Below are 27,386 nucleotides of genomic sequence, written 5' to 3' on the forward strand. Positions count from 1 at the left end.
AAAGAGGTGAGCGGCAGCAGTGCCGCTGTCAGTGCTTTAGGGGCACGGTACATCACCGCACTCACCGAAGACGGACCGAGTCGACGAGGACGCAGAGAGAAAAAAAATGAGGGAGGGGTGAAAGAACCTGCGCAGCCGCGAAGCGCGACCCGGAAACGTGAGCATGCACACACAGAGCAGGAGCGGGGATTGGCCGAATGCGTAAGAAGAGCCAGCAGGTGGCCGAGTGCAGCCGTGTGACGGATGGCAGGTGGGCCGTGTGGTTCCGAGGACAAGAAAAGAGGCGAAGACGATGAGCGCGCACAGAGAGTCGGTGTTGGCGAGAGCGACGTGAGCCAAGCCATGCAAGCAGGACAAGAGAAGCGGTACGTCTCTCTCACTCTCTCACGCACGCGCAAGGGTGCATAAATGTCTAAGCGCGCGCGTACGTGCGTGTGCGCCGAGGTGATGCAAAGATGGCGCTTACTTGCCCTTCTCATCTCCTGTGAGGCGCGTGGGCGGCAAGCGGCATTGCGCCACGCCTCCCCGCCCCCTTCCCTCGTACCCCTGAGGCATGTCCTCCCATGGCGATGAACGGCACCCTCGAGTGGAGAGGAGGGACGAGCATCCGCAGCCACAGAGACGCGCGCGCACAGAGAGAGCGCGTGCGCCACATCCATCCTCTTCGCAGGTGGGTTCGTGTGTGCGGTGGGGGGGAGGGGGAGGGGGGCCTCAGGGAGTTTGCCTGTTTTTTTTTCTTCCGCAGGGAGAGGTTCACTTCTCAGCTCGGCGGTGAGGGCGGAGCTTCGTCCCCTCGTGTCTCCGTCGCAGAATCCATAGTGAATAGCGTACGGTATCCTAAGCAGAGGTGCGCACAAACAACCTCGTCAACGTCCTGTGCCCGACAAAAATGCACCGCAGCACGACGCCATCAAGATCACAAGTCGAGAAGTGGCGAGACAATCGAGGCCTCCTCCCACACGGTGTGCGCGCTCGCTGGCATGCACGCTTACAGGCACAGTCATGCAACCATAAACCGACACGCAAACGCAGGGGCCGGACTTGGTGCCCTTTCCCCCTCCCCACACGCACACGCACAGGAAGAACGGCGCCGTCACGACGGGGTGAGAACAAGGGAGAAGGGGCCACCGCAGCGCAGCTCGCACGCAAAGGGAGATGAAGTGAGGACGAAGAAGAGCCCAGCAAGAAAACACCACGCTGCACTCGGCACCGTTGCCAGCCGCAGCGCTGGCATACACACAAGCAGGCGCACACGCCCACGGGTCACCCGCCATCGCTACAGCTTGTAGTTAAAGAAGTAGAACTTAAAGGAGAGCGTGAGGCCCATGTGGAAGGCCGCCACGAATACCACCAGGCCAATAAACCAGTTCCGCTCCAGCGTCGTCTTCCACATGTGCCACATGTTGATGAGCAAGTAGGCTGTGGACCAGGCGCCGCCGAACATGACGAAGGCCCACTGCGCTGTACTAGACGGGATCATGCAGAGGATAGCCACAAGCTCAAATATGAACATGCTGTAGCCGTACAAGCAGACAGTGTCGGTGAGAGTGGCAGGCAAGTTCTTCCACTGCATAATGCCCCACACAACGGCACCAAAGACGAAGCAGTAGAGGTAGATGACGGCGTACGCGACTGAAGCGACGGAGAAGTCGTACCTCCACGGCTGTGTCGTGTTGTTGTTCTTTGTGTAGGCAATCCTGCTCATGATGTTGCTGACCACCGCCAAGGTCATCCAGAGGGTGGTGCAGATCCAGAAGGGGCCGTACAGATCCGGTTTGCGGGACAGCACCACCCCCGCCTCCTCAAGCGTCGTGTCTTCCGCGATCCCACCAGTCCCGTCAACACCAACAGATTCGTTGAGGTGCCAGTTACGATCCATCAGGAAGTCTGGCGGGTTTATCGGGATGAGCGTGTTGCTGAGGCGCAGCAGCAGCTGCCGCGTGTTGATGTCAAAGAATTGCTGGTAGAAGGGGAGCGTCCAGAACTTGCTCGTTGCGGTCGTCTGGGAGGCCGCAGCGGCGTCAGCCCCTGCGGCGGCAGGCCCAGTTGGCGGCAGGGGCGCCATCGTGGTTAGCGGCGGGGTGCCACTGCCATCGCCGGCGTACAACTGCATCGGGGGCACGCCTGCATTGCCGTCCGACAGTTGCTTGGAAACCTCCGTGTACGTGGCAGAGCCGTAGCCGTGGGGGTGATCGCCGGTGTTGCTGAGGGCAGCGGAGGGCGCGGACCCAGCGGGCGGCACGGCGGCGCCGGTAGAGGCGTACGGCTGCTCGCGGAACGGGTCGGCCGAGATGCCGCTCTCGTACGGGTTCGCCATGGCTAATGGACTGTGCGGAGCGCGTGTATGCGATATCGAGCACGTATATCGTTGCAGTGGAGAAAAGGGCAGGGGGGACGCGAAAACACCGCAGCAGCAAAGAAGTGGGTGAGGGCGGTGAGGAGCGTTCAGGAATGCGCAACGGCAAAGGGTCGAGTGCACTCGCTCTCACTCTGGCGGTGGCGATGATGCGTGGAAGTGGTATAAAAATATGAGGAAGCGAGTAAAGGGAAGCAGCGGCGCTGACGGATGACGCGTGACAGAGTAGTCGGACGAGGAAGTTAGAGGCGAGTCAGGCGGGGGGAGACCACTGAGCATGTGGGAGACGCGCATTTGTGCGCTAGTCCTGTCAGAGGCATAGCGTTGAAGCGAAGAAAGGCGTGTGCATCCCTTCGCCTCTTTCTTCCTGCCTCTCGCTTGACCTCCAGCCGGCTCGATGGCATTCTCTCCGGCGTGAGGATGTCTTTGCTGTGCGCAGGACTCCGCAGGCGTGTATGAGCTCATGGAGGGAGACAGGGGGAGGGGGGCAGAGGGCAGCACCTTCTCGACAGAAGTCACCACAAGGCCACGCGCACACACACGTGCCCACCTACGCCCTCCCCCTCCGACGGGGAGATCACGCGGGAGACGGAGTAGCACGGGCGGTTGATTGTATCTGCTAAATCCATGCACGCAAAAGGTCTGAGATGGCTGGGGCGGAAATACGTCAGTGGTGGCCACAAAACTGTGAAAGACGAGAGAAGAGTGGCAAAGCACTCAACGAGAAGACGAATAAGGAAAGGCGGTGGGCGCAGAGGGCCTGCGCGTACTGAGCGGGAGCGAGAGCCGCCCCTTCTCTCCCCCCCACCCACCCACACGCAGACACACATACAGCCACGCCCAAGAAAACGCAGCGACCGCGCAGCGAAGCGGCACGTAGCGAATTGTCGCTTGAGGGTACAACACACAGCACAGGGCACATGAGGGAGGCGCTCCCGTGTGCTGAAGAGGAGAAAACCTTGACGCAGCAGCGTGGCTCCGCGGCCGCCAAGGTGCTTGAGCAATCCCTTCACGAAACAACTGCCCACCCCCTCTCTCTCCCACGCATACACGCAAACGCTGCATCCCTCGTGAAGCGCATTGCCTCCATAAAGTCTATCACCCTCCCCTCCTTTATCGCCTATCAGCGCGCATCGACCACAGTGCACCTCTAAGAGTTCTGCCGCTGCCGCATAATGATAGAGACAACCACCATAGCTGCTGTGAGTGCTACACCAGCGTACAAGACGACGGAGCCGTCGCCTTTGAGGGAGAGGCGCGCAGCGGCCTTCGCCTCGATAGCCTCGTACAGCGCCTTCTCTGTCAGCAGCTTGATGCGCGGGTTGTTGTACCACTCCACCGTCCCGACACTGGTGTGGCTGCTACGGATCGCCTCCGTGAGCGCCTTGGCATTGTCGTCCGACAAGTCGCACGAGGTCAGGTCGAGGGAGTACACGTACCGCATGTGTGGCACCGCCCGCATCAGAGCCTCCCGCCCGACATCGGTGACGGCATCGTTGCAAGCCAGGTCAAGCGCGGTGAAGTGCTTATTGTTCGTTTTCGTAAGAGCCTCTGCAATGGCCGCAAAGCCGACGTCACCCATGTGATTGACAGAAAGGTTGAGCGACTCGATACGCGACGCGCTGGAGAGTATAAAAGCCTCAGCGATGGCTACTGCGCCAAGATCACCGATGTGGTTGTCGCTGAGGTCGAGGGTCCTAAGGCTCGGGTGGCTGCCGAGTATCTCCGCAGCTATGCGCCCGCCCTCATCGCCCAACAAGTTGAAGGCCAGTGAAAGCTCCCTGAGGGTGCGGCAGGCCATCACGCCGTCGCACAGCGTGGGCAGCCCGCGTGGGGTGATGTGGTTCGTAACCACGTTTAGCGTCCTCAACTTGACAGACTGCAGCAACAGCGCGAGAGGGTATAGCGCCTCGTCCTGGATGGCGTTCTCATTCACATCGAGGTAGGTGAGATGCGGACAGTGCTCCCGCAGTGCGTCGAAGAGAAACATCGCACCCTGCGGGCCGATCTTATTGTCTTTGAGATCCAGCGACTCGAGATTCACCATCTTCGAAATGTACCGGCTTACCAGCTCGATGCAGTACTCGGGAGACATGTTGCTGCCGGACAAATCCAGTGATGTCACCCCGGCGGGGTCGACAATGGCGGCCTCGAGCGCCTCCGAGGTGAGCTGCCCATACGTGAGCTCGATCACGGGTTCCTGTGATGATAAGGCGGGCATTTCTCTAGATGGAAGCGGCGGGGGAGAGAGCGGCAGAGCGAGTATGGTGATGTGAGACAGAGCCTAGCAAAGATGTCGCTGCACCCCAGCGCCGGCGACTGCACGCGCGAGTGACGGGGGTGTCCTACGAAGAGGGGCAACTCAGGAGGTCCTTTGAAGGAACACCAGTGCAACGCGAGACGGGCGAGCAACAACACAAATGAAGAGCCGACGAAGGCGTGCAAGAGGAAGACAAGGAGGCGCTGGGGTTGCGTGGGTGTGCATGGGCGCCACACACGCGGTGACAGCGTTGGCAGGGGTTAGAGAACGCCAATGCACGCAAGAAATCGAGGCGCCTTTTAAGAGATGCCGTGGAAACGAGACTCACGCAAGCGCGTCTTACGATGAGTGCCGACAAAGGAAGGAAGAAGATAAGGGCGGCTCCGCGGCTGCCACACAAAGAGGGCGAGGATAGACTGCAGTGCGCAAGTCTGCGTCCACGTGTCGCGCGTCGAAGGCTGGCCAGAGGATGTGGGCCCTTGTGGATGGCAAATTATACGTTAGGGGAAGATATCAGTCTGAAGATCTGTGCCAGCGCTCCACACCCTCCTCGAGGGGAGCCCACGCGCAACGATGGAGCAAGCGAGAGAGAAAGAGGAGGCGATGCGGCAACGGTGGAACGGCAAAAAAGGGGATAAGCGAGAAATTGTCTGCCGCTTCAGGAAGCGGCTCAGCGATGTGGGCGTCGTGTGCGAAGTGGGTGGGAGAGAGTCGCCCACCACCGACCCATACACTGCGACAGAGGGGAGACTACAACGCCCTCACCCTTGAGGTGTGCCATCAGCTAAGAGGGAATGTATGCACCACAAGTCGAGGAGCAGGAGGGGGTGGTGGTGGTGCGGTACGGTGAGTGTCATCCCTGCTCCATCGCCGGCGCCGTGACGGTCGCTGGAGCCACCCCCTCGCAGCTCTGCGCATTCCGCCTCGCCTTTTTCGTTCGGTAAGGGCTGTGCGCTCAACGAAGACGTCTGCGGGCGCCAAAGTGAGGTGGGGTGTAAAGATTTCGAGCGTGTGTCAGAGGAGGGAGGGGGAGCACCAGTGCAGTGGTGTTCGCTGAGGGGCAGCCCTGCCCCTCCTGTCAAGGCCCCACCCACCCAACCGTTGCCTCGCCACCCTGCCCATTCCCCGAAAACACAAAGGGAGCGCAGGCGCTACGTGAGGTGTCGACGGTGTTTGTGTGTGGGTGTGTGGGTTGGGGGGGGGGGGGGGCGTGCGCGCTGGCACATGACTTACGAGTGGCGCGCGCACCACTCCAGACACCGGCTGGCAATGCGCTTGAGGCCTACACGAAGCTGCAAGCATAGCATGTGGTTTTTCGTGGGTTCGTCACCATGCACCTCCGCCAGAGTCTCCTCGTCCTCCGCAAGCGTTGTGGGAAAAGACTCCATGACGCACTGCACGGTGCTCTTCACCACCGACACGACGGCGGCCTCCGTCACCGGCGACAGTGGTTCAAAAGGGCCGTAGCGGCGACCCTCCATCATATCGAACTCGTCTGCCTGTGCGAGCTGTACGCGGAGAAGCGCCAGCAAAGCAGCGGGTGGCACGCCGTCGTGTGGAATCCAGCAGCGACCCGGCAAGCACAACGCGTAGCGACGCATCAACGCCAGGCGCCGCGCATCCCAGCTGCTCTCGGTGCCCCCCTCACGCGAAAGCGGTGCTGACGTGTCTGTGGCGTCGCTCTCGCCCTGCGGCTCATTGGGCCCTGCGGGAACGGCGAGTGGAAAGGGCAGCTTGTCGTGTACGTTGTCGGGCCCCAGCAGAAAGCCGTAGTGCTGAAGCAGCTCCCAGTTCTGCAGTGGGCCGTAGCTCATCCACAGCTCGCGCCCCACATCCGCCGCCGTCAACGCAGCGCCTACCTGCATAGTAAAAGGGCCCCCGTTCGGCTCCACCTTGCGAACAAGCACGTCGGTGTGGTTGGCGTGATTCACCATGTCTGCCAAGGGCACCAGTGCCATGACGACGGCGCCGTCCACGTTAAGGTTGAAGGCGCGCGAGTCGAAGGTCGACTGGGCCCACACAAGGTGCTCCCAGACGAAGGCCGCCGACATGTCAGCCAGCGACGGGGCTGCTGCCGACGCACCGTACAGCTTCGAGAGCGCGCGGTGGAAGAGCGGAAGGAGAGAGTTCTGAAGCTGATCGACAAAAGCCTGCATCTGACTGCGCTTGGCGAGGACGTCGTCGACCATGTCGAGTCCATCGAGTTCTGCCAGATCGCGCAGCTCCCAAGCGATGGGTATGGTGGGGTACCGCCCCGGGCAATGTGTAAGCAGCCGCCTCCAGTGTGAGCGCTCCACGCCCTCAACAAAACGCTCGTAGACGAGGCAGAGAACGAGCATGGCCTCCTCGTTTGCCAGGAGGCCGCGCAGAGACGGCTCGGCAGCGATGGCGCGGCCCAAGGCGCAGTACTGGAGCAGAGAATCGATAAAGAACATCTCAGAGCGAGGCACTTGAAGCAGCGTGCCGCGGCTGGGGACGGGGGCGGCGCAGCGCAGAGACCCCTCGCTGTAATCGTTGCCTGCCTCCATCGGGATAAAGGCGACCTTGTCCGACCACGCATCGGTCAGGGTGGCGCATCGGCCGTGGTCGGCATCTCTAAGGGCGGAGCGGGCCGCGCTGGACTCCGTCACGGACAGGCTGCCCTGTGGCTTGATCGTAGCCGTTGCGTACTCATCGAGTGCCGCGCGAAGCGCGTTCAATGAAGACGCGGGCGGTAACTCTCCACGTTGTTGCTCCTCCATAAAGTGCCAAGCCAGCTTCACGCTGAGCTGCTCGTTCCACGGATCGACCACATCGCGCACGCGACCTGCAATCATGCGCGCGTCCAAGCACTCCCACAGAGTGCGCCCGTCCAGAGCAACGAGACGCGCTCGCCACAGCAGCTCCGGCAACGTCCAGCCCGTGCGACTGGCGAGAACTGCCTGAACAAAGAGCGGGTCTTCATCGCTGTAGGGCACGCCCGTGTCTTCGGCATGCCATCGTAGATAGCGGCGCTTTACTTCGGCGTTGTCAGAGTTGTTCAGCTGCGCTGCAAACCATTGAACGGCAGTGGTGAGCGGTGCGGAGGCAGACATCGCGCCAGAGAGCTGCGTGCACGGGCAGTGGATGTCGGGAACGGTGAGGAGTTGCCAAAGAAAAGGGAGAATGGGGCGGAAGGGGTAGCGGAGGAAGTAGAGGAAGCACGCTACACCGACCAGCGCACGCACGAGCGGCACCACAGAAGGCTCGCAGCCCGCGCAGCAGTCGGCACACTCACACGATGAACGAGTCGTGTGGCACGGAGACCAACTAGAAAGCACACCGCAAAAGAGGGAGAGGGAGGGGGCATCTGCACTCCGCCCAGCACCGAAACGCCGACTTCGGACGGCCCTCTCCTTCGCCGTCTTCTTCGTCAGCGCCTTGCGTCAATGGTACCCCCCTTCATGCGCAGCAGGGGGGGGGGGGCAGCAGCCGCGGTTGTCATACCAAGCCCGCGTCGCGCCAGCAAACACGCAAGCACATGCACGCCGACAGTGGGCGAGAGAGAGAGAGAGGCAGATCCGACACGCAGTCGTTCGCAGGCGCGGCAAGTACCGCGTACCCCTCGCCGGAGAGCTTCCGCCACAGCAGCCCGTATGCATCGGGACGCTGACGGCACCGTTCGACGTATTTGCCCCTCGGCCACATCGCACCCTCCCCGCCATCCAGTTCAGAGCGCTCTGCGGGCTGTTCAGCACCGTGGGGGTCGGCAGAAATGGTGAAGGAGAGTCGCGCCTCCGCCGAAGAGCGTATCTTGACCTCAAACGCGGTGCAGGTGATGTCGCACATCACGCTGCTCTGGATGTCAGCGTCGGGGAACCAGAGGAGGCCTCCCACGGGCAGCGCCAGCAAAGAAAAGGCTATGCGCGATAATGCTGACGCGGTCGCGAGCCCCCAAGTCATCGACGCTCACGCTCAACGCGAAGGCGTCTCTCGAGGCCAGCGGGCACGGCGCCCCGATCAGCATGCATGCGGAGCGTTAGAAGCGCGAGATCTTATCTGGGCTGATCGAGCTGCGGTAAGAGAGGAGCCACCGCAGGTAGATGCGAAGCGCTATGATGGCGCCGTATACGTGCAGCGCACTCACAGCCACGGTGCCGCGCAACTTCGAAGCAGTGCGCACCGTTCGAGTCGTCGTGGCGGCGGGAGGCGTCATCGACGCCTCCACGACCGCTGGTCAGGCGGCCACCCCTTCCTTGTCGCCGATGCCGCGCGTCAAGTCATCGCACGAGCGCGCGAGTGCCAGAGACGTCTGCTGCAGCGCCGAGGTCTCGGGACACCGCTGAAAGAGGGCGAAGGCAACGGCAGCGGCAGACGCGCCTGTAAGTGGGTGTCTGGTGATGCACAGAACGACAAGGTGACGGCAGGCTGCGCAGCCAGCTCTGCTGCGTGCACGCACACAGCGTGGCAAGACAGCACGACCGACCGCCACGATAGGGAGGTGCGAAGAGGATGCATACGGAGAGCCGTGCGCGCGAGGTGAAAGCACGAGCAGCGAAGAAGCGCTGCGCCTTGTGAGACGGCGAGCAAGAGAAATATGAAGAGAGAGCGAGAGCACCGTGTCTGGAGCAGTCGACGTCGCGGCATTGGTTCGGCAGTTTGCCATGACGGGCGCGGCCATCGTCAGCAGCGCAACACGAAAGCACCTCGAAGTGGGCGTGTGTGTGAGTGCTTCATGGGTGCCTGTTCGCCTGATGCCAAAGGCAGCCTTCACTCCAGAAAGTGTGCGCCAGGACTGCCCGCGAGGTCACTCGCGCCGCTACCCAGCGCCGTTGTCGCGGCGTCTGTCTTGCAGTTGTCGTGCGCCCCAGCGCCTGCGCACGCATGCACGCGTGTCGACTGAGAGACACACGTAGAGCGCGTCCGACATACTTGCACGCCATGACGTTGCATGCGGGTGCGGGAAGGGTGGCGGTGGTGGTTTCAATGTTGATACAGCCAAGGCACTCACATAAAGTGAAAATAGGGAGGCAGACAGACTGCGAACGCGAGAGGGGCCCGCAGGCAACAACCGGAGAAGAGGTACAGCGGCTGATGTGCTACTCCTCAGCAGCCACGCACTCATCGCACTCCACTCCCCCTCCCTAAGTACTCCTCATCTCCCTCAGGGGTGGTACGCCACACACGCGGCCGCCGTTCCATCTGCACTTCACTGCGCTCCAGTGGACAGCGTCCACAAGTGCCCGTGCATATGCACTATTCCTTCTTCACCTCCGAGATGTGGACGTTGGCCATGCGCTCGAGCACGCTGACGACAGCGGAGTTGTCTTGGTCGCCGTCGCCGTTCTGAATCATCGCCTGGAAGAGCTGCGTGTTGACAGCGGTGGAGGGCAGCGGCACGCCGAACTCCTTGGCCGAGTCCATCACAATGCCCATGTCCTTGCTCTGCAGGGCAGCCTTAAAGCCGGGCTCGCGGTTGCCAGCGAAGAGGCGATCCGGCTTCACATCGAGGGTCCAGCACTGCGCCGAACCACTCTTGATCGCCTCGATAACTGTCGGCCCTGACACGCCGCACTTCTCAGAGAAGACAAGGATTTCGCCGAGCGCGACCATCTGGGCAGCCACCATGATCTGGTTCGCCGCCTTGCACACCTGCCCCGCCCCGCAGTCGCCAATGCGGGTCACCTTCTTACCCACTGCGAGCAGCACAGGCAAAACAGTCTCAAGCGCAGCAGCGTCGCCGCCGACCATGACGGTCAAGGTGCCGTTGCGCGCTCCGATGTCGCCGCCAGAGACCGGTGCGTCCAGTGCACGCACTTTTTTCTCCTTCCACAGCCGTCGTGCGATCTCCTGCGCGACAGAGGGCTTGATGGTGCTGTTGTCCACAAAGATGGCCCCTTCACGAATGCCGGCTGCCACGCCGTTGGGGCCGAACACGATCTCCATCACGTCAGGGGAGTCCGAGAGGTTTGTGAAGACGACATCAGAGGCCGCCGCCAACTCCGCCGGCGTCGCGCACGCCGTGGCGCCAGCCGCGACGAGGTCGTCGCACTTGGAGGCTGTGCGGTTCCACACACTCACAGGAAAGCCCGCCTTGAGGATGTTGACGGCCATGGGCTTGCCCATGAGCCCCAGACCAATGTACCCGACGCGCATTGCTCAAGAGGAGCGGCCACGGGGTCCGTTTATGGGAGCAGGATGAAAAGATGCTGTCTTGTCGTGCTGGGAAAGCCCCGGCTTGCGGATGGACAGCGGTGGAGGCAGGCGAGAAAGAGGGATGGTGGGTGAGTGCAGTGCGGTGATGCGGGCAAAAGTAGCAGTGGGCAAGCGACACCGGAGATGTGGCGCAGTGCGCGTGACGGCACACAGACGCCGAAGGGGCGGCGGTGCAGCGGCTTACGCGGTGAGGAGCGACCTCCTGCCTCCCGCAGAAACGGCTCAGAGCACTCAAGCAATGCCCCTACGTGCGCGCTTGACGTGCACGTACATGTTCGTTAGCACGAATGCAGTTGCATCTACGCGCAAGCAGGCAGAAGTTCCTTTTCTGGGAAGTGGTGGCTCTCGCCCCAACGCTGTCGTTTCAAGCTGCTGTTGAGGCCTTACTGGCGCGTAGGAGAGGGAAGAGAGAGGCCGGAGCTGCCGCTCAGCGCTCGCGCGCACGAGGCCGAAACGCTGGCAGCGCACCGCAGATGAATGGCACCCCACCGTTACGAGAGTGAAAGCACAGTCGGCTCCTGAAACACGCACCGAACCCCGCCTCGTCAGCCGGCGTTCAATAGCCCTCTCTTGCGCTATCTATGCCAGCCGCATAGAGAGTGAACCAGAGCAGCTGCCGCGGCACCGCTAAAATAGATGAAAGAAGGTCTCTTACGTCCGTGCGGGCGCACTGTCAAGACACACAGCGACCGGCAGCACCCAAACCCTGTCGGCGCGCAACGTCGTCGCCTTCACTGGCGTGGCTAATCGCCCCCATCCTGGCTGATAGACGCTGTGCGCAATGGAGGACAGGCGAGGAACTGTTTGCACCTGCGCTCGCGCCTGGTTTACATGTCCCGCCAGCTCGCGCGAGTGCATGAGCATAAGAATGCGCGCCGGCATCGGCGGGTCGTGTTGCTGTCACGCCCACCCCCGCGCTATCGGCCGCAGCGGTGCCCGTCTTCTTCTTTGCTGACGGCACCCGCTCCACAATCTCAATGTGCGCCTGCCGATCCACCGCGCCGGGGTACGTGTGTTGTCGATCACGACACTGTGTCCGCCCGCCTAGTACCTTTCCGCTTCCTTGCGGCACTTGCCACGTGTCTGCGTCGCGCCACGGTTGACATGACGGTGCCTGTCACGGTTGCAGATGGCGGAGGTAGAAGGTGGACTTGCCACCGTCCGGGTACCTCGGAAAGAGGGTCGTCACCTGCACGTTCGGGCACGCAAAGAAAGGCGGCGCGGCAGGCAGCCCGCCGACGGTCGCCACCGTCGGCGTGGTGACGCGAGCTGACAGGCCGGCATACTGCCACGGAAGCTGCTGCAACTAGACGGGGCTCACATCGCTTCGCGAGAACTCCTCGCGCTCTGCAAGTAATGTGCGCGTCAGACGCAACAGCGCATCACTCAAGCGCATGGATGATGGCGGTGACGACGGCGGCCATGGCAAGAGCGGCGCGCTGTGGCACTACAGGACACGAGAGAAATAGAAAGCACAGCGGAGACATCGGTGTGGTTTAGTGAACGGCACCTCGCCTCCACCGCCTCCTCCCCCTTTCAGCAGCACGCCCGAGGTTGCGAGTGCAAGGCACCGCCTGCGCACATCTGCATGGCCCTCCCCTTTTCGAGAGCGCCAAGCGTCACGGGGAACTCTTCGGTTATGTATAATGTTTTTCGAGGCTGGTTATCCTTGTTAGGACAGTGGCACAGACGACGCGCGCGTGTGTGTGTGTGTGCCATCGTATCTGTGGAGTGTGCAATTAGGTGGATAAAGCGGTCACTGTCCAAGTGCGCAGCAGCCCATTCTCCGTCGCGGTGGCCAGGCTGGCGTCCAACGTGCCATGAGCGCTGGTGGGGCGCGGTACCAGGTGCAGCGGCGCACTCCTTGTTCATTGTCCAGCGCGAACTCGGCCCTTCGCCTACAAGTTCTTCCGAAGCTCGTCTTGCAGCAGCATGAGTCGCTTGGTGATGCCGAAAGTTGCCTTGAAGACCTTCTTCAAGTCCTCCTCCGACATGGCCAGGAACACCTGCACGTCGATCGTCTCGCGTTGCACTGTGCGAATGAGCCCTTTCAACCCCTTCCGGTTGAACACCGCCACTAGTAACTCCACGCCATGTGTGCCCTGCAGTGCCTCCGGTGCAGAAGACTCTCCGGCTGCGGGTACACTATCATGCGCGGCGAAGCTGTCCGTGGCAGACGAAGATGCGCCGTCGGCCTCCCCCGACTCCGTCGAAGGAGGTAGCACCATTGCAGCGTGTGCGAGGCAAGTGGAGAGGCGCCCCCACTCCCCGTCTGTCCTTGCCCAGCAAAGGAACGCCTCCTGCACCTCGGAGCTCGTCGGCTCGCTTGCCTTCTGCGTGCACACCACCTCGTGCACAATGCGCTTCAGCAGTGCGGTGGACCAGCGGTGTACATCACGACTCGTGTCGGTGGAGAGGCGCCGCGCGAGCCGGCTGCGCAGACGCTCGAGAGCATCGCTGCTGCTCTCCAGCCCTGCGATACAGTCCTCCACGTTGCCGCAGAGCTCACCGTAGGAGCCTGCAAGGACGCGCTCCAGCTCTGGCGTACGACGCAGTGCCTCAACCACGTCCTCGCAGCTCTCCAGCACCCGCCATGTGTCGAGCAGCGGGCTTGGTCGGCTGAGCTGGTGCTGCATGGCAAGGGGAGGAGGCATGGGCAGAAAAAGCTCGCGCGAGGCTTCCGTGAGCACGGTGGGGAGCCACGGCAAGCGGTGCAACGTGTGGCCCACGAAAAGCGCGTTGAAGACGTCATCATAGTAGAAGAGCGCCTCGTTGGTGAAGTGCGCTGGGTGGTGCGTCTGGCTGTGTTCCCTGCGCCGCTGTTGCTGTCCCTTGCTCTTGACAGCCACAACACGCAGCGCCCGCGCTGCTGCCGGCGCGGGCGCCTCCGCTTCGCTTTTTGCCACGTCGACGGCCACCGTATCCCCGTCCGCCATGGCCGACACGCGATCCTCCGGAAGCTCTGCGAAGCGCAGCAGCTCCAGCGGTGCGTTGGGCGCGTTCTCCAGCACTGCGCGCTGCACGCCATCGTGAAACGTGGCGTTTGTGAGCAGCGCGTGCCCAAAGCCGTTGCATACCAGTCGCGCCTGCGGGATGTGTTCGAGAAGCTGCTTGATGAGTGAGCTCTGGAGGGGAGAGACGCCACCGGGGAGGAGGACGTGGTGGACGCGGCTCAGCGTTGCGGCGTACGCGTCGCAGAAGCGGTGTACGGCGTCGATGCTCTGCACCTGCGGCAGTCCAACGAGCACCTGCGACTGCGCCGCTGGATCCTTGAACTCGACATCGGATATGCTCGTGGACGTTAAGAGATAGATGGATTGCGTGTGAGGCGGGGCGTTCGGCGACGCCTCGCGAGACACGTCAAGCACTGTTGTCATGTGCCGCCCGCAACCGTGGAGCGGAATGCCTTGATCATGAGAGCATGTCACGTAGAGCCGCGGCGGAGCGTGGCGCAGGTACCGCGAAGAGTGGAAGACCGAGGTCACGGATTCGACGAGAGAGCTTGAGCTGCTCGCGGTGTGCGGAGCTGCACTCCGAGCAGCGGTGACTCGACATGCCAGCGACACCCGTAACATGTGCGCACCGAAAGCAAGCGCGCGAAGTGGTGTGGAGGCAGTCCTGGACAAACTGGATGCCGACGTGTCCACGCGGGCGTCGCTTAGGTTGCGCGTGTGGAGGGCGCGAGGTGTGCCTGCTCACGCGTCTCAGGGCAGAAGACAGGCCGAAAGAGGGGGATTAGAAGAAAGAGATGTTGGGGGGGGGGGTACCGACGGCGCTTGTGTCACAGCTCGCCTCCCTTTCGTGCACACTGCCGGCGCCCCTAACCGCAGCTGGTCATGTGGAGCCGACAGACACGCGCAGAGGCACATCAGAGGCTGTCAATGAAGGCGGTGCGGTGCACGCCCGTGAAGTCAAGGACGCGCACGCAGCTCTGCGAGCTCCACCCTTGCCAACGTGCGAGGCGGCAATGCCCGCTCTGTTTCTCTAACCTCGTCTTGTGTTGGTGATGTCGATCAGCGCTCCCTTATGGGATCGGAGGAGGTGGAGGGGACAGGACAAAGAAGAAACAGCGACAGTTGTGAAGGAAAAGGCGAGAGAGCGGGGGGGAGCAGCTGCTAGATGTGTGCAGTGCGAGCGGGCCACTTCTAAAAGCCCCACATCGCCACAGAGCCCACCCCACAATGCGTCTCGCTGAAGAGAGGCGCGCACACGCCGCAGCGCTCATCCTCGACAGTCGCCTCTCTTGTGCTTCTTCCTCTTCCTCAGCATGTAAAGACACGCGTGCCCGGCGCCGCAGGGGGGAGGAGGAGGGCGACGCCACCACTGACGAGGGTCTGTGGGGCTACTGACTACTTGCGCCACGGCTCCTTCTGCGACTTAGCGTAGAAGCCCCCCATGGCGCCAACGAAAATGCCGACAACGGCGCCAAAAGTGGTGCCGTTCAAGCTGCCGCCGTCGACGACGCACAAGGCGCCGCTCGCTGCTGCGGTCGCCAGCGTTGCCAAGGCAACGGAAGGGCTGATAGGGGTGACCAGAAGATGGAAGAGCCCGGTCGTCGTCGAGCATGTGAAGAACGAGGAGCATGAGCCGATCAGCACTTTATCCGTGAAGCGGCGGCTAGGGGTGAGGAGGACTGGATGCCTCACCGCACCACTGCTGCTACGCACGGGCAACAAGTGGGGCAGCGTGCGGGAGGGATAGCGAAGCATCGTAGACCTGTTGTTATAATGGTGATTGCAATTCAACAGTACTGGTGAAGGCTGTGGTGCGTGCGTGTGCGTGTGTCTGTAAAGGTGGTACTAAGGGAGGGTGCAGCGTAGATGGGTGAGCTAACCTGCCCAAGAGAGTGAGGTGGATAAGCAGCTAGCGATGGCAGGAGGTGCACGCAGAAGAACAGATAAAGATGCGCGTGGTGAGCGAGGGGGGAGGCACGCCATAAAACACAATGGACGAGAAAAGAGGTGCTGGGGACGGGGTACAGCACAGCTCTGCCGCCCCCCCCGCCCACCCACCCCACCTCTTCTCTCCCTATTAGTCTTGCCCTGCACAGACACCTCCAGCAGCTCACCCACATGTCTGTAAGTGCCTGTGAAGACACAGCGGAGGGGACGACAAAACGAAGCTGGCAATGGGCACCGAGGAAGAGAGGAGAGAAGCTCGGCTGCTCCGCGTTGATGATGTCCGTTCCTTTATATCGCTCGACACGATGAGGTCGTATTACGGATGATGGTCGCACCATCCATCCTTCTCTCTGTGAGGATGTGTATCCTTCACTCACATCAAATCTGTTCAGCGTGCACCTCTCTCCCTCGCTCTCTCCCCGCCCCTTCCGCAGGGGCCTGTTACGGCAGCGTAGAGGTGCAACGCATGCATGCATGCATGCGTGTGTGTAGGGGGGATACAGAAGTTGGTGAGTGCGAATGCAGCTCCACAGCGGCACAGACATCAAACACACATACACCCACAGGCACGCAGGCGCTTAGATGAAGTGAATGCCGTGCTTGATGAAGTGGGCAAGCATAGTCATCAATGCCTCCTCGTCAAGCATGCGACTGCGCTTTTCGAACATGGGGTCCGCAATCACCGAGTCCAGCAACACGCGGAACTGCTCGAGCGACACGGAAGAGCCCACATCCGCACTGCTACTGGACGTCAAGGGCTTTGCGCCGGACGTGGCGGTTCCGACGGGCTGACCGCCCTCCATCTTTCGATAGCTCACGTACTTGTCGTACAGAGCCTGCACAGCCGCCTTGGTACGAAATATCGACGAGGACTTCTTGTTCTTGCGGCTGAAGAGCATCTTCACGAGCCCGTCCCACTCCTCGAAATCCACATCAGGTCGTGGGTGCTTGGGGTCGAGCCGAATGACGCTCGACTCGACCTTCGGCGGAGGGTTGAAGCTGTTCTTGCTGATCTTCATGAGGTGGCTGCAGCGGGCGAGCAGCTGCGAGTTCACAGAGAGTCGACAGTAGGCCTCCGATCCGGGCTGTGCGCAGACGCGCAGGGCGAACTCACGCTGAAACATGAGTACGGCACATTTGAATGTGGGTGTCTTGAGCAGCTTGAACACCAGCGCCGACGAAATTGCATACGGCACGTTGGCCACACACTTGTCGAAGTATGGGAAGTCCTGCTCAAGGCAGTTGCCGCGGATAATCTGCAGCTTCGAGGCCAACGGCGTGTTCTGGAAGCGCTTGTTCAACTCCGCCACCATGCGCGGGTCAATCTCGAAGGCGATCACCTTCTTCGCCGTCTGCAGCAGTTTCTCTGTCAAGTTGCCCGTGCCGGGGCCGATCTCGATGACGATGTCGGTGGGCTTGATGGCGGCCTTTTCGACGATGGCGGCGATGACAAGCGGGTTCTTGAGAATGTGCTGGCCGAAGCCTTTGTTGAAGACGATACCGGACTGGCTGCCGCCAGTCTTGACACCAGAGCTTGCCCTCTTCTTCTTGAGACCCTCAGCCGCTGTGCCGCGTCTGTGTCCTTGTGGGGTTGACTTGCCTAACGTGATGGTCTTCGTGCCGAACTTGATCTTGCGGGATGCAGCGTGGATGGGCTCGGCACTGATGATGCCCATTGGCACCGCCCGCGGCTCCTTCGGCATCGCTGCGTTGCTAGCGAAGAGGAGTGGAGGGAGAGAGAGAGAGAGCAACGAATAAAATAGCGACAGCAACGGCGACGCAAGTGATCACGGCTGCACTGCAGCTTGGCAGCCACACCGTGATGTTCATGTGAGAAGCAGAGCAGACAAGCCGCAGCAGAGGGCACAGTGTGAAAGAGAGAGAGAGAGATGGACGAGCGGGGGCCGATGCGGAAAGAGGCAGGGCAGTCGCACAAAACGAGGGAGATGTGCGCAGGAGGAGGGAGGGGGCGACGAGGAACCACAAACGCGGTTAATGCCGATGCGAGAGAGGGCATGCAAGCACGCTGGCCTGAAGCGCCACCGCTGAGGATGGGCGCACGTGCAAGCATGGATGAGGGGCGCATGCATTCCTCTCATCATTGCGAATGCTGTTGCAGCTTGGCTCGATGCTGACATTCTCGCTCTACCCAACGCGGCAGGAAAGGAGGAGATGACGACGACTGAAGGAGAAGCGTGTGGAGGTAGGGTTGGGGACCGGGATGCGATGACGAGCCGTACACGTCTCCCTGCACATCTGCGCACAAGCATACACGGAGATTCAAGCACCGCCACAAAAAGGAAGAGAGCGCGCTGGATCTTGTTGTACGATGGGTGCCGAAACGTTACTGCACCACCCACGCGACGCCCCGACGGGCGGTGTACGCGTTTCGCTTCAAGTTCGGCTGCGCTTCCACTCGCATCCATGTCTGCTTGCTAGTAGCAGATGGCATGGATCTGCGAGCCACGACGACTGGTGGCGGCGGCTGTGGCACTGGCGAATGTGCTGCCGAGCCGCTGGGTAGCACTGGTGCGCGAGGGAGGGGAGACAACGTCAGGAGACTTTCGTTGCACGTCGAAGAGACCCCCGTCTTGTCCGCCGCCTGTTTTATCGAGGTTTCCTTCCTCCCCGCATTGTCGGCCTCAGAAGTGTGCTTGGCTCCCTGCAGCCCACTGCTGCCGGTGTGTGGCAACGCCAACACGGACGCCTCCGCCTGAAGAAGCGCTGCTGCCCATAGCTCGTCTAGGTACCGGTACGTGCTAATGTCTACGCCACTGCCGAATCCGCGGGGGGCATCGAGGCACTCCGCTTCGACCGGCACTGCCGCGGTGGCGGGGGCACCAGCAGCGGCCTTCACGGTAAAGGACTGCTGACGGCGCATCGGTGGCTTTCTTTTCGGTTCTGTTTCTACTTTGTTGTGCCGCCAAGTGAATTGATGTGCGTGTGTGCACGAGAGTATCTGCGTGACGGGCGCGGTATGGTGTGGTGAGAGGTGGGTGGAGATGGAGAGAGACGGCCAGGTGGGCGTCCCTCTCTTCTATCAAGGGTGCCGTGGCGCACTAAAAGCGCGAGCGCTGCAAACAAGCAAGCACGCGCGCCAAAAGAAAAGGAAAGACGGCAACAAGACGCGTTGACATCATGATGCAGAGAGTTGCACGCCATCGCGCGCACCGGCGAGCTTCAGCGCAGGGACGTGGCGGTGCACCCATGAGGTTCTCACCCCGCCCTCCGTATAAGAGACAGGAGCGGCAGCAGTGGTGGCCCACTTAGCGGTACATCCTCATGGGAACACTTCACATCAAGCCAGTAGACCCGGTGTCCGTACTCCCACGTGTAGAATCACCATCACGAGTATTATTACACCGGCACGAGCCGCGCCATGCTCTGCACTACGTGTGTGCACGGGTACTCACGTGTCGCGCACACACACGCCCCCCCCCTTTCCCCCCTCTGTCGTCCGCATTTCATGTATGCATTACGTGCCTTTCGCGGGTCATGCTGGGCACACACAGAGCGAGCTCAAAGTGAGTGAGAGAGAGCACGAGGCGGCGCTGTGTTGAGGAGAGGCGCCCACGTGCACACTCTCGTTGCCCTGTCCCTTGGTAGGCGCGGTGAGGAAGGGACGGTGGCGCACGTGGTGTCCCCACAAACAAGCACATGCGCAGCGAGAGCGGTAGAAGTCCGCACAGGGCAAGCACCAGTGGGCTGAAGCAGTCACCGGCCCTCACTATTACCAGCTCCATCCGCATCACCCGTTAGCCACCCCTCTGTCTGTCTGCCTGCCTCCCTCCACCTCCTCCGTGTGCCTTCGATGTAGGAGCCAAAAGGTGAATGGCGAGGAGTGGCGATGACGGGGTCGCGCTACCACCGCCATCGCGAGTGGAGACCGTCACTGCCACCCCGTTCGCCTGTCCCATCTCAGGTGCAGCTACGCCACGCACGCACAGCGCCACGCAGAGAGAAGCAGTAACGCAGCCGTGCGTAGACCAGCAGTCCGCCCAGGAAGAGTTTGGTTGCGTAATCAGCAGCAGCACCGTGGCCATGATGAACTGTATTGCCTCCGTGGTGCAAACTGCATGTCGCGCCGCGCTGGGTCAGGCTCCTCGTTGAGGTCATGCTCGGATGCGCCTCGCTGTCCCTACTTTTCCAGCTCGTGCGGTGCTACGCCGTTTGCTATGGAGCCTTCGATGCGGTCATAGTACGCCTCGCTAGCCACATCGCCGGGCTCACTAGCCGTCGATGGTGATATGTGTGCTGATATGTCTGACGTGGACGTCGACACCGCGGTGCTGGTGGCGATGTGAGGCAGGTGCGCCGGGTCTGCGTACACGGCTGTCGGCGGGACATGGCATGGGTGGAGGTGCCCCCCGGACGTATTGTCCCAGTCGCTGATGGGAAACGTCGCGTCCATGTCCTCCATGTTGGCACCGCTCGACGCCTGGGAGTCGCCGGTCTCCATCTCGCCCTCCACCGCCATCGGCAGCGGCGGCACAATGGGCGAGCGCCTTCCTACGTTGGTGCCATTCGCCGTTGCGACTGATGTGGAGGAGGCAGGTGACATCTTCGGAGTCGTGTGCGGCGAGGAGCGGTGAGTCGCCATGTCTGTGGTGTGCAGCGTCTCGCAGGCGGCGCAGCGCATGGCGGACGGGGCGTTGAGGTAGGCGCAAACGCGGCATGGCCACACCTCGGGAGCCGAGCTCAGCTGCAGTGGCTTCACAGGCCGGCCAGCAGAGGAGCTTGTGAAGCCTACGCACTCCTTGGGGCTGATGGGAATTATGTCGCTCTTCTCCACGTCGCGGAAGCGCACACGTCGATTCTGCACGTTGAGGCAACGCATCAAACTCTTGTGTGTCCGATGCTCGAAGGAGGAGACCAGTGCCGACAGCCGAAGCAAATCGCGATCATCCACGAAGAGGCGTGAGTACTCGAGCAGCGTCAGGCGGGCGAGTCGCTGAGTTTTTTGGTGCGCCTCACCTTCGCCGCGCTTCATGGCTAAGTGAATAATGCGGTCTTGTATGTCGTAGTCCCTCGCCAGGGCTAAGTGGAAGGCGTAGTTGCATAGCGACACCAGCTGCTCCAGCAGCAGCAGGCCTCCGTGGGCCCTCTCTGGCTGATTGTATTCGAGATAGAGTCGAATGGTTGACAGGATCAGTTCTGGGTGCCCGTCCGCGATAGTCACGCACTCGGTCAGAAACTGCGGAAACTCCGGCTGCTCTCTCCTGAGCACGCATTCGGCCACAACGCGACTAGCCCGGTACTTTAGCTTCACATCGGCTACTACGGTGCGCAGGTAGTTCATTCTGCACCACTCCTAGTCTCGTACGGCCGTTTCTTTTCGCGTGCGTGTGCGTGAGGGTCTCCCTGGACGTCTGCTAGCAGTTCCTTGCCTCACAGAACTCGTCTGCGCGATGCCTTTCAACAAAGCAGCGGCGCCCTCGAGTGTGCGCACAAACAAGGAAAGTTCGATGAGCTTGAAATGACAAGAAAGGAGGGGAGGCACAGCCGCACGCACGCACGCAACAACAAGACAAAACGACAACGGGCAGCGTGTTGGGGCACAACGGTGTCCTATCAATGATGCAGGCACAAGCACACGCCGGTAAGAGGAAGGGCCGTCGCAAGATGAGCGCAAGCCAGCAGATGTGTTGGAGCCGTGTAGGCGTTCGAGAAGGTAACGAAGAGAAGCACGCGCTCCAGCCAGGGAGGCGAATGGACCCGAGAGCGCTTCACAGAAGCGACGGCAAAAAAAAAAAACGAGCGTTTTAAAAGCAGCCAAAAAGCGGAGTTGGTGCCGTGAGGCTGCGGACACTGCAACGGAGAGGTGGGGCGACGGAAAGTGGCCGCCGTGATGCGTCCTACACGTCTGCCTGTGTGTGTGTGTGTGTGTGTGTGTGTCCAAGTGCACCGACCTTCTCGCTCCCCCAGGTAGGAAAGGGCGAGGCAGCACAAGTGCTCGATAGCGCGCTGATTGAAAAAACAAGAAGGGCAGCAAACGCGGCGCAGAGAAATGAAGTGGATGAAGGCAGAGCGACGCACGCGAACGGGGCGAGGGACGGCCTTCGAAAGGCCGTGCGCGTGCCTCTCTGCTACACACCAAAGTCGGTCCCACGGCGAGAAGCAGCGACGGTTGCGGCACTAACAATCGGCGCCGCCCCTGTTTCCGTCCGCTCCACGTCGGCCTAGGAGAAAGACTGTGTAACGATGGGGGAATTCCGTTCGTACTCAAGGGAGGGTGCACGCAGAAAGAGAGGTGTTGGAGGGGGGAGGCTATGCTGCGAGCACTTCTCCCTCTTGAGCAAGCACTGCCGTTACGCTCCCAAGCTTTCGCTAGAAGAACTGGGAAGAGGGGATCCTGGCAAGGAACAGGCGCTCTTGTCGCTGTATGCCGCACGAAACGCTGAAGGATGTCTCGGAGAGAAAGAGGAGAAGTAGGGAACAATCTCAGAAGTACTACCTGGCCCGTAGGTACGAGTGACGTAGGCAAGCGCAACGAAGGGAGAGTGCTGGCGTGAGTCGATTGCAGAGGTGGGCCAATCGGGGGCGCGAGACAGAGAACCGCCAAGAAACAGTTTCAGAAAGGGATCGTAGTCGTGGACGGCATGGATAGAAAGGTGCAAGGGAGGGGTCGTGGTGGCAGGTGTGCGTGCAGAAGCCGCGTGCGCCATGGGGTGGAAAATGGCGGGCACATATCACAGTGCGCCAGAGCAGACTGTCCCGCCCACTTTCCTTCTCCAAAGCAGAGGGCAGCGCAGGCGCCAAAGCAGGAGGGCTACTGCCGCACGTGCGCACTCTTCCGCATGCGCACGCTCCGACGGACGCTGAGTTGAAGGCGTCGCATCGAGGGCGTGACGTGGAACGTTAGGCGTGCACGGTTTTCTTTGCGTCGACGAACTCGGCCGCATCATGGTACACATGCAAGTGAGGGAGGAAGGCACCTGGGGGTATGTGACTGCCCGAAGCAGATGGAGCGAAGGCCTCGCCGCTGCCTCCGGGCAATCGTGGAGAAGTAGAGGGGTTATATCACCAAGCAGATCCTCCCCGAGCCCCTCCCCTTGCTTCATGCCAAAGGCGGTGCAGGGTTGCATGGCGGCACGGTTACACACACACACACACATACAAACTGCCAGACAACCGTAGGAACAACAACTACATCGACGGCGCCTCACGGGGCTTTGCGCGCGAATTCGTACGGCGGCGGGTGCGTCAGGTAGGCGGGGGCCGCGACGGAGGTGAGGGACTGCGTGTGGGTCGGCTTCGCTGTCGCCTCGGGGTGCAGGTATTCGGTGTAGTGTCGAGTGCTCACGTCGTACGCGGCTATCAACAACGCCATCGGCACCGCGCTCAGAATCGGCTTACCCCGGAAGAAGCCGTCGTAGAGCTTCGTGATGCCGTGGCGCCGACGCAAATCGAGGAAGAGCGAGCGATAATTCTGTGGTCGCCCGCAAGTGGTGGAGTTGATGATGTGCAGCTGTTGTCGCAGAGACTGCACCGGATACTGGGCTGCCATGCCGAGGAACGTGGCGAGGTGGCAGTAAAGAAACAGCACCATGAAATGGCGGTACACACCGTCGTAGCGCAGCCAGTTGTAGAGGCCGAACTGAAGGGCGAACTGCAGCGAGCGGCCCAGCAGCGCGACGGTAAAGCCGCGATACACACCGAGCAGCACCTGCGGCCGCTCTCGCAGCGCCGTCATGAGGACGTCCGCGGCGCCGCTAAACCGGCGTGGTCCCGTTGGGGCCTCTGCCGTTGCACGCAACACGTCGTAAGGATGGGTCGCGGTAGCGTACAGCACACCCGTCATGGCGCCAGCGGCAAAGCCGCGGCGGCAGTTGTCCCACGACGCCGTCTCCAACCCGTGTCGCAGCACGGCAAAGGTGGAGAGCAGAAAGCCGTAGTGCGCCGCCAGCCATACGAAGGAGCGGCCCCTCCACCACCGTGTGTGGAACACCACCCGAAAGAACTGGGCTCGCTTATCTGACATGTAAATGCGGCTTGACTCGCCGGGGACGTCGCTAAGAAAGTAAAAGCGATCCAACTTCTCAATCGGCACCGTCAGAAACGCGCAAGCCGTGGAGCAGCCCACGATGACGGCGCCGTGCTGGCGCATCGTGAGTTGCGTCTCCGTGTACCCTTGTCGGTGAGCGATGGGCTGCTGGTACGGGGTGTCGGTGCGGTAGCCGAAGGTGCTGCGGTAGCCCCTCGAGCTATCGAAGCTCATTGTGAAACAGCTTAGCTGTGGTACTGCCGTTGCATCGCTGTACGGGTGTGCGCCCGGTGTGTGTGCGCCTTCTCGCCACCCACGTGCAACTCTGCCCGAGAGGTCGGAGTGCACACATGCACATCAAGGCACACGTCCAGAGAAGCAGAGGGAAGACCGAGAGAGGCGCAGGGGAGGAAGCGAATGAGAGCAGGGGAGCTCCGATGCAGCACAATGTACACACCCCCAGCGATAACGTTAACGCGCTCCGGGGGGAGAGAAGCCGAATGGACTGAATCCAGTCCACGCACGGCCACATGCACACGTGCGAGCGCACACGTTCAGGACGAATGCGTACGGTAGGCACACATGCACGTGATCTGGGAGCGGCAGGAGAGAACGCATAACAAGGCGGAAAAGAGCCCAACACCACCAAGCGCGCGTAAGCGCCAGCCGCGGCTCGATGTGCGTGAGCGGCCACTGCTGCGTGCGTCTCGTTCGTTATTTTTTGTCCCATGTCATTCGGGTCTATAGAGCTGTATGCCGCTCCCATGACGAGGCTCGCTCTATCTTCAAGGCACTTGGGAGCCGAAATACTGTGGCACAGGACAGCGCCGTGGCCTCCGCGAGCGAGCACAAGGCCCAGCACTGCAAACACGCACACCTACATCAAGAAAAAGGCTCCCATCCCATAACAGAAGAAGAAGCGCTGCGTCTACTCTATAAGCACTTATGCGAAACCTTGTCGGGCGGCATGGGAGAGATGAGGAGAAAGACAACAGACGTCTCGGCAGGCCACCACCTCCACCGACACACACACACACACACACCTTCCCTCGCTCTCCTCGTGCACGCAGCAGAGAGGGGGGAAGCCAGAGTGCCGGGTGAGGAGCGAGACGGGAAAAAATCAAAAGCGAGACGAAGGGGATGTGCACGACTGCGGTGCAGCCGCGCGAAGAAAATGCCAACAAGAGGAACAACTCGCAGTACATCAACGCCGCCTCAGCGCATCACAGAAAGTGGCTGAACTTCTCCATGCAGGAACGGCTAATCTCGTCTCCGCGACGGCGAAAGACCTCCGCGAGGTAACTCACCACGTCCAGCTCCACCTCGGCCGACGGACGATCCAGGCGCCGCCCAGACGTGACCAAGTACGGGGCGACCACGTAGTGCGACGTCGACGTGGCCGCAGCAACGTCGGTAGCGCTACGGGAAGCATCAGCAGCCGCGGGATCGCTAGGCGCAGGAAGGAGCCCCAGCACCTCCACCAGCCCTTGCAGCTCCTCCTGTGTCAGCGTGCCCACGAGCGGGGCTGCCAGCTCGGCACGCGCCGTCGGCATCATGTGAGGATCATCAGCCAAGATTGTGGAGTATGTTGCGTACCATGCGTCCATGGCCAAGGCAACCAGCTCCTCCTGCACCTGTGCAACAGGGTCCGACACGAGCTCGTCCTCGCCTCCGGCCACACCCTCGTCATCGAGCTGAGACACGGCAGTGCATCGGTCCGGCTGCATGCTGCCGCTGTCGCGACCCACGAATGGCACGACGCTTACCGGGGCCGTCCCGCCGCTGCCCACCTCAAGGGCCAGGAACGACGCGTAGAGCGGGTTCTCTCGCTCCACTGGCGCCTTCTGATCGCCGCGCCACCGTGTCGGACGCACTTGCGGCCCGGTGCCGTGCCCCCTACCGCGGAGGCCAAGCTCCTTCGCCTGTCGCTTGTGGGACGCGTTCAGCGTGAGCGCGAACTCAAAGTCACGCGTCATTTCGAACAGCTCTGCATCGAGCGCGAGAAGCTGCCGCTGCCGGTGACGGCGTGTTTGCAGCCGCGTCAGCGTGCTGCCGCCGTCGTTGAGCACCTCTGTCCGCATGCTCAGGCACACGGGCACGCGCAGCAGCGTCGGGTTCATGGCGTCGGGCGCGACACGGATGCAGCTGCTCCACAGCACCCACATGCGACTCTGATCGTCCGCCTTCACGTACAGGATGAGACGCGAGAGCCGCTTTTTCTCTGTAGCGTAGAAGTGGTCTGCAATGCTCTCGCACAGCTGTGTCACCTGCCTCTTGGTTTCGTCGGCGACGAGGGTCTCATCACTGAGGTACGGTGCTCCATCAAAGGTCGCGGCGCGATTTGCCAGCGGCACGACGTGATCCGTCAGCCGGGAGCGGTTTGTGCGGCGGTAAACGGTCGTGATGTATGGAGTCCAGATCACCTGCAGCTGGAAGTTGCGCCGACTGGACCCCTCGCCTTTGGGGATGACGAACTTCTGCAGCACGCCGTCCGGCTTGCGTTTCTGGTCAAACAGAAAGCAGCGCAGAGCGTCAGCCGTGAAGAACTCCACGTACGTGAGCTGCTGGTTGGCGTACTGGTGCGCCCTCAGCTGCTGCGGCGTGAGCACCTCCTTCCAATCCTCCTCCACGTCGACGCTCGTGTGGAAGAACTGAGCAACGATGTCGCAGCCCTTTACGGACTCGGAAAAGTGCGCGTACATAGTCTGCGCATCCAGCATAGACCCCGGCCGCTTCACGATCTCGCTGTTCTTGCGATCGTAGGCGTACCACGCGCGGGGGAAGTTGTGGTCGAACACGACCGTGTCTGGCAAGAGCACCGCGGACATGGAGTGCTCCCGGCCCTTAACATTCTTGTGCAGGTACTGATAGAGATGGACGCACAGGCCGTCACCCTCCACCGGGTGCTGCTTCACCCAGTCCTTTGTGCAAGTGACACGAATGCCGGACGGAGACTCAAAGCCGTCCTCGCACCGCGGCGCACCCGGCGGGGTCGGCGCCAACTCTCGCTTCATACTACGGCGGCACGCTCTCAGTGTGTGTATGTGTGTGTGCCTGCGCGCAAGGGATGGCCCTCGGCAGCTAACAGAGGAGTGGGCACTCCAGAGCACATGCGCAGAGAATCAGCGCCGTCGCAGACACATAGAGAGCGAAGGAGAAAGAAGGACGAGTTGGAGAGGCGGGCTGGGTGCCATCCGGTGCGTGGGAGGATGGTCATGCAGGCAAGAGAGGGGGTCGCGGCCGTAGCAGGAGATGTAGCCGCCGCGTTGCTGCAGCTGCCTGCTCTGCTGCGGGCATGAGATTCAGGGGGCGCAAGGGCCGCTCCCGCGCGGTGCCTTGACGGGTCACACCATGAAGAGGGGGAGGGTGTTCGGCGGCAGTGGTGAGGAGGAGCGACGTGCTCGCACGCGCTCGTCGAGTGTCGCGCCCGTTAGAGGCCAGAGTGAGGGAGGGGGCAGGCCCACGATGGAGCTTGGTCTCACGATCACGCCCGCTCAGCGCGGTGCTGCAATTTGGTGTCGGCATTATCAAAAAAAAAAAAACAGTGGCAGAAACGTAGAGGGAGTCACGCATACAGAGACATGAAACCCCGACACGCACACGCGCGCACAGGGAGAGAGAGAAAGAGAGATATGCCGCGCCACGAGATGCACGCGCACCCCCGCACACGACCGCAATACAAGGAAACACAGCGAAGAAAAGCGCCGAAAT

General features: G+C 61.5%; 10 protein-coding genes and 1 pseudogene across 10 annotated transcripts, besides 1 other annotated feature; all 11 read right to left on the reverse strand.

Annotated features, from left to right (window-relative positions):
- Positions 1-1,276: 1,276 nt before the first annotated feature.
- Positions 1,277-2,317, reverse strand: LDBPK_300140 (hypothetical protein, conserved; the record flags this gene model as incomplete). Its single annotated transcript, XM_003862682.1, has 1 exon — positions 1,277-2,317. The coding sequence occupies one exon, from the start codon at positions 2,315-2,317 to the stop codon at positions 1,277-1,279; it is 1,041 nt and encodes a 346-aa protein (XP_003862730.1).
- A 1,189-nt stretch (positions 2,318-3,506) lies between these two features.
- Positions 3,507-4,157, reverse strand: LDBPK_300150 (leucine-rich repeat protein, putative; the record flags this gene model as incomplete). Its single annotated transcript, XM_003862683.1, has 1 exon — positions 3,507-4,157. One exon carries the CDS (start codon positions 4,155-4,157, stop codon positions 3,507-3,509), a length of 651 nt encoding a protein of 216 aa, XP_003862731.1.
- Positions 4,158-5,845: 1,688 nt separating this feature from the next.
- LDBPK_300160 (hypothetical protein, conserved) lies at positions 5,846-7,690 on the reverse strand (the record flags this gene model as incomplete). Its single annotated transcript, XM_003862684.1, has 1 exon — positions 5,846-7,690. One exon carries the CDS (start codon positions 7,688-7,690, stop codon positions 5,846-5,848), a length of 1,845 nt encoding a protein of 614 aa, XP_003862732.1.
- Positions 7,691-9,830: 2,140 nt separating this feature from the next.
- Positions 9,831-10,730, reverse strand: LDBPK_300170 (2-hydroxy-3-oxopropionate reductase, putative; the record flags this gene model as incomplete). Its single annotated transcript, XM_003862685.1, has 1 exon — positions 9,831-10,730. The coding sequence occupies one exon, from the start codon at positions 10,728-10,730 to the stop codon at positions 9,831-9,833; it is 900 nt and encodes a 299-aa protein (XP_003862733.1).
- A 1,366-nt stretch (positions 10,731-12,096) lies between these two features.
- Positions 12,097-12,186, reverse strand: LDBPK_300180 (annotated as a pseudogene).
- Positions 12,097-12,186: a sequence feature.
- A 502-nt stretch (positions 12,187-12,688) lies between these two features.
- LDBPK_300190 (hypothetical protein, conserved) lies at positions 12,689-14,167 on the reverse strand (the record flags this gene model as incomplete). The annotated part of the gene is made up of 1 exon (XM_003862686.1): positions 12,689-14,167. The coding sequence occupies one exon, from the start codon at positions 14,165-14,167 to the stop codon at positions 12,689-12,691; it is 1,479 nt and encodes a 492-aa protein (XP_003862734.1).
- Positions 14,168-15,139: 972 nt separating this feature from the next.
- Positions 15,140-15,499, reverse strand: LDBPK_300200 (hypothetical protein, conserved; the record flags this gene model as incomplete). The annotated part of the gene is made up of 1 exon (XM_003862687.1): positions 15,140-15,499. One exon carries the CDS (start codon positions 15,497-15,499, stop codon positions 15,140-15,142), a length of 360 nt encoding a protein of 119 aa, XP_003862735.1.
- Positions 15,500-16,269: 770 nt separating this feature from the next.
- Positions 16,270-17,394, reverse strand: LDBPK_300210 (ribosomal RNA adenine dimethylase family protein, putative; the record flags this gene model as incomplete). The annotated part of the gene is made up of 1 exon (XM_003862688.1): positions 16,270-17,394. The coding sequence occupies one exon, from the start codon at positions 17,392-17,394 to the stop codon at positions 16,270-16,272; it is 1,125 nt and encodes a 374-aa protein (XP_003862736.1).
- Positions 17,395-19,829: 2,435 nt separating this feature from the next.
- LDBPK_300220 (hypothetical protein, conserved) lies at positions 19,830-20,990 on the reverse strand (the record flags this gene model as incomplete). The annotated part of the gene is made up of 1 exon (XM_003862689.1): positions 19,830-20,990. The coding sequence occupies one exon, from the start codon at positions 20,988-20,990 to the stop codon at positions 19,830-19,832; it is 1,161 nt and encodes a 386-aa protein (XP_003862737.1).
- Positions 20,991-22,853: 1,863 nt separating this feature from the next.
- On the reverse strand, positions 22,854-23,909 carry LDBPK_300230 (hypothetical protein, conserved; the record flags this gene model as incomplete). Its single annotated transcript, XM_003862690.1, has 1 exon — positions 22,854-23,909. The coding sequence occupies one exon, from the start codon at positions 23,907-23,909 to the stop codon at positions 22,854-22,856; it is 1,056 nt and encodes a 351-aa protein (XP_003862738.1).
- Positions 23,910-24,898: 989 nt separating this feature from the next.
- On the reverse strand, positions 24,899-26,689 carry LDBPK_300240 (hypothetical protein, conserved; the record flags this gene model as incomplete). Its single annotated transcript, XM_003862691.1, has 1 exon — positions 24,899-26,689. The coding sequence occupies one exon, from the start codon at positions 26,687-26,689 to the stop codon at positions 24,899-24,901; it is 1,791 nt and encodes a 596-aa protein (XP_003862739.1).
- Positions 26,690-27,386: the final 697 nt, after the last annotated feature.

The sequence above is a fragment of the Leishmania donovani genome, chromosome 30, assembly GCF_000227135.1.
Source record: "Leishmania donovani BPK282A1 complete genome, chromosome 30".
Taxonomy (NCBI): domain Eukaryota; phylum Euglenozoa; class Kinetoplastea; order Trypanosomatida; family Trypanosomatidae; genus Leishmania; species Leishmania donovani.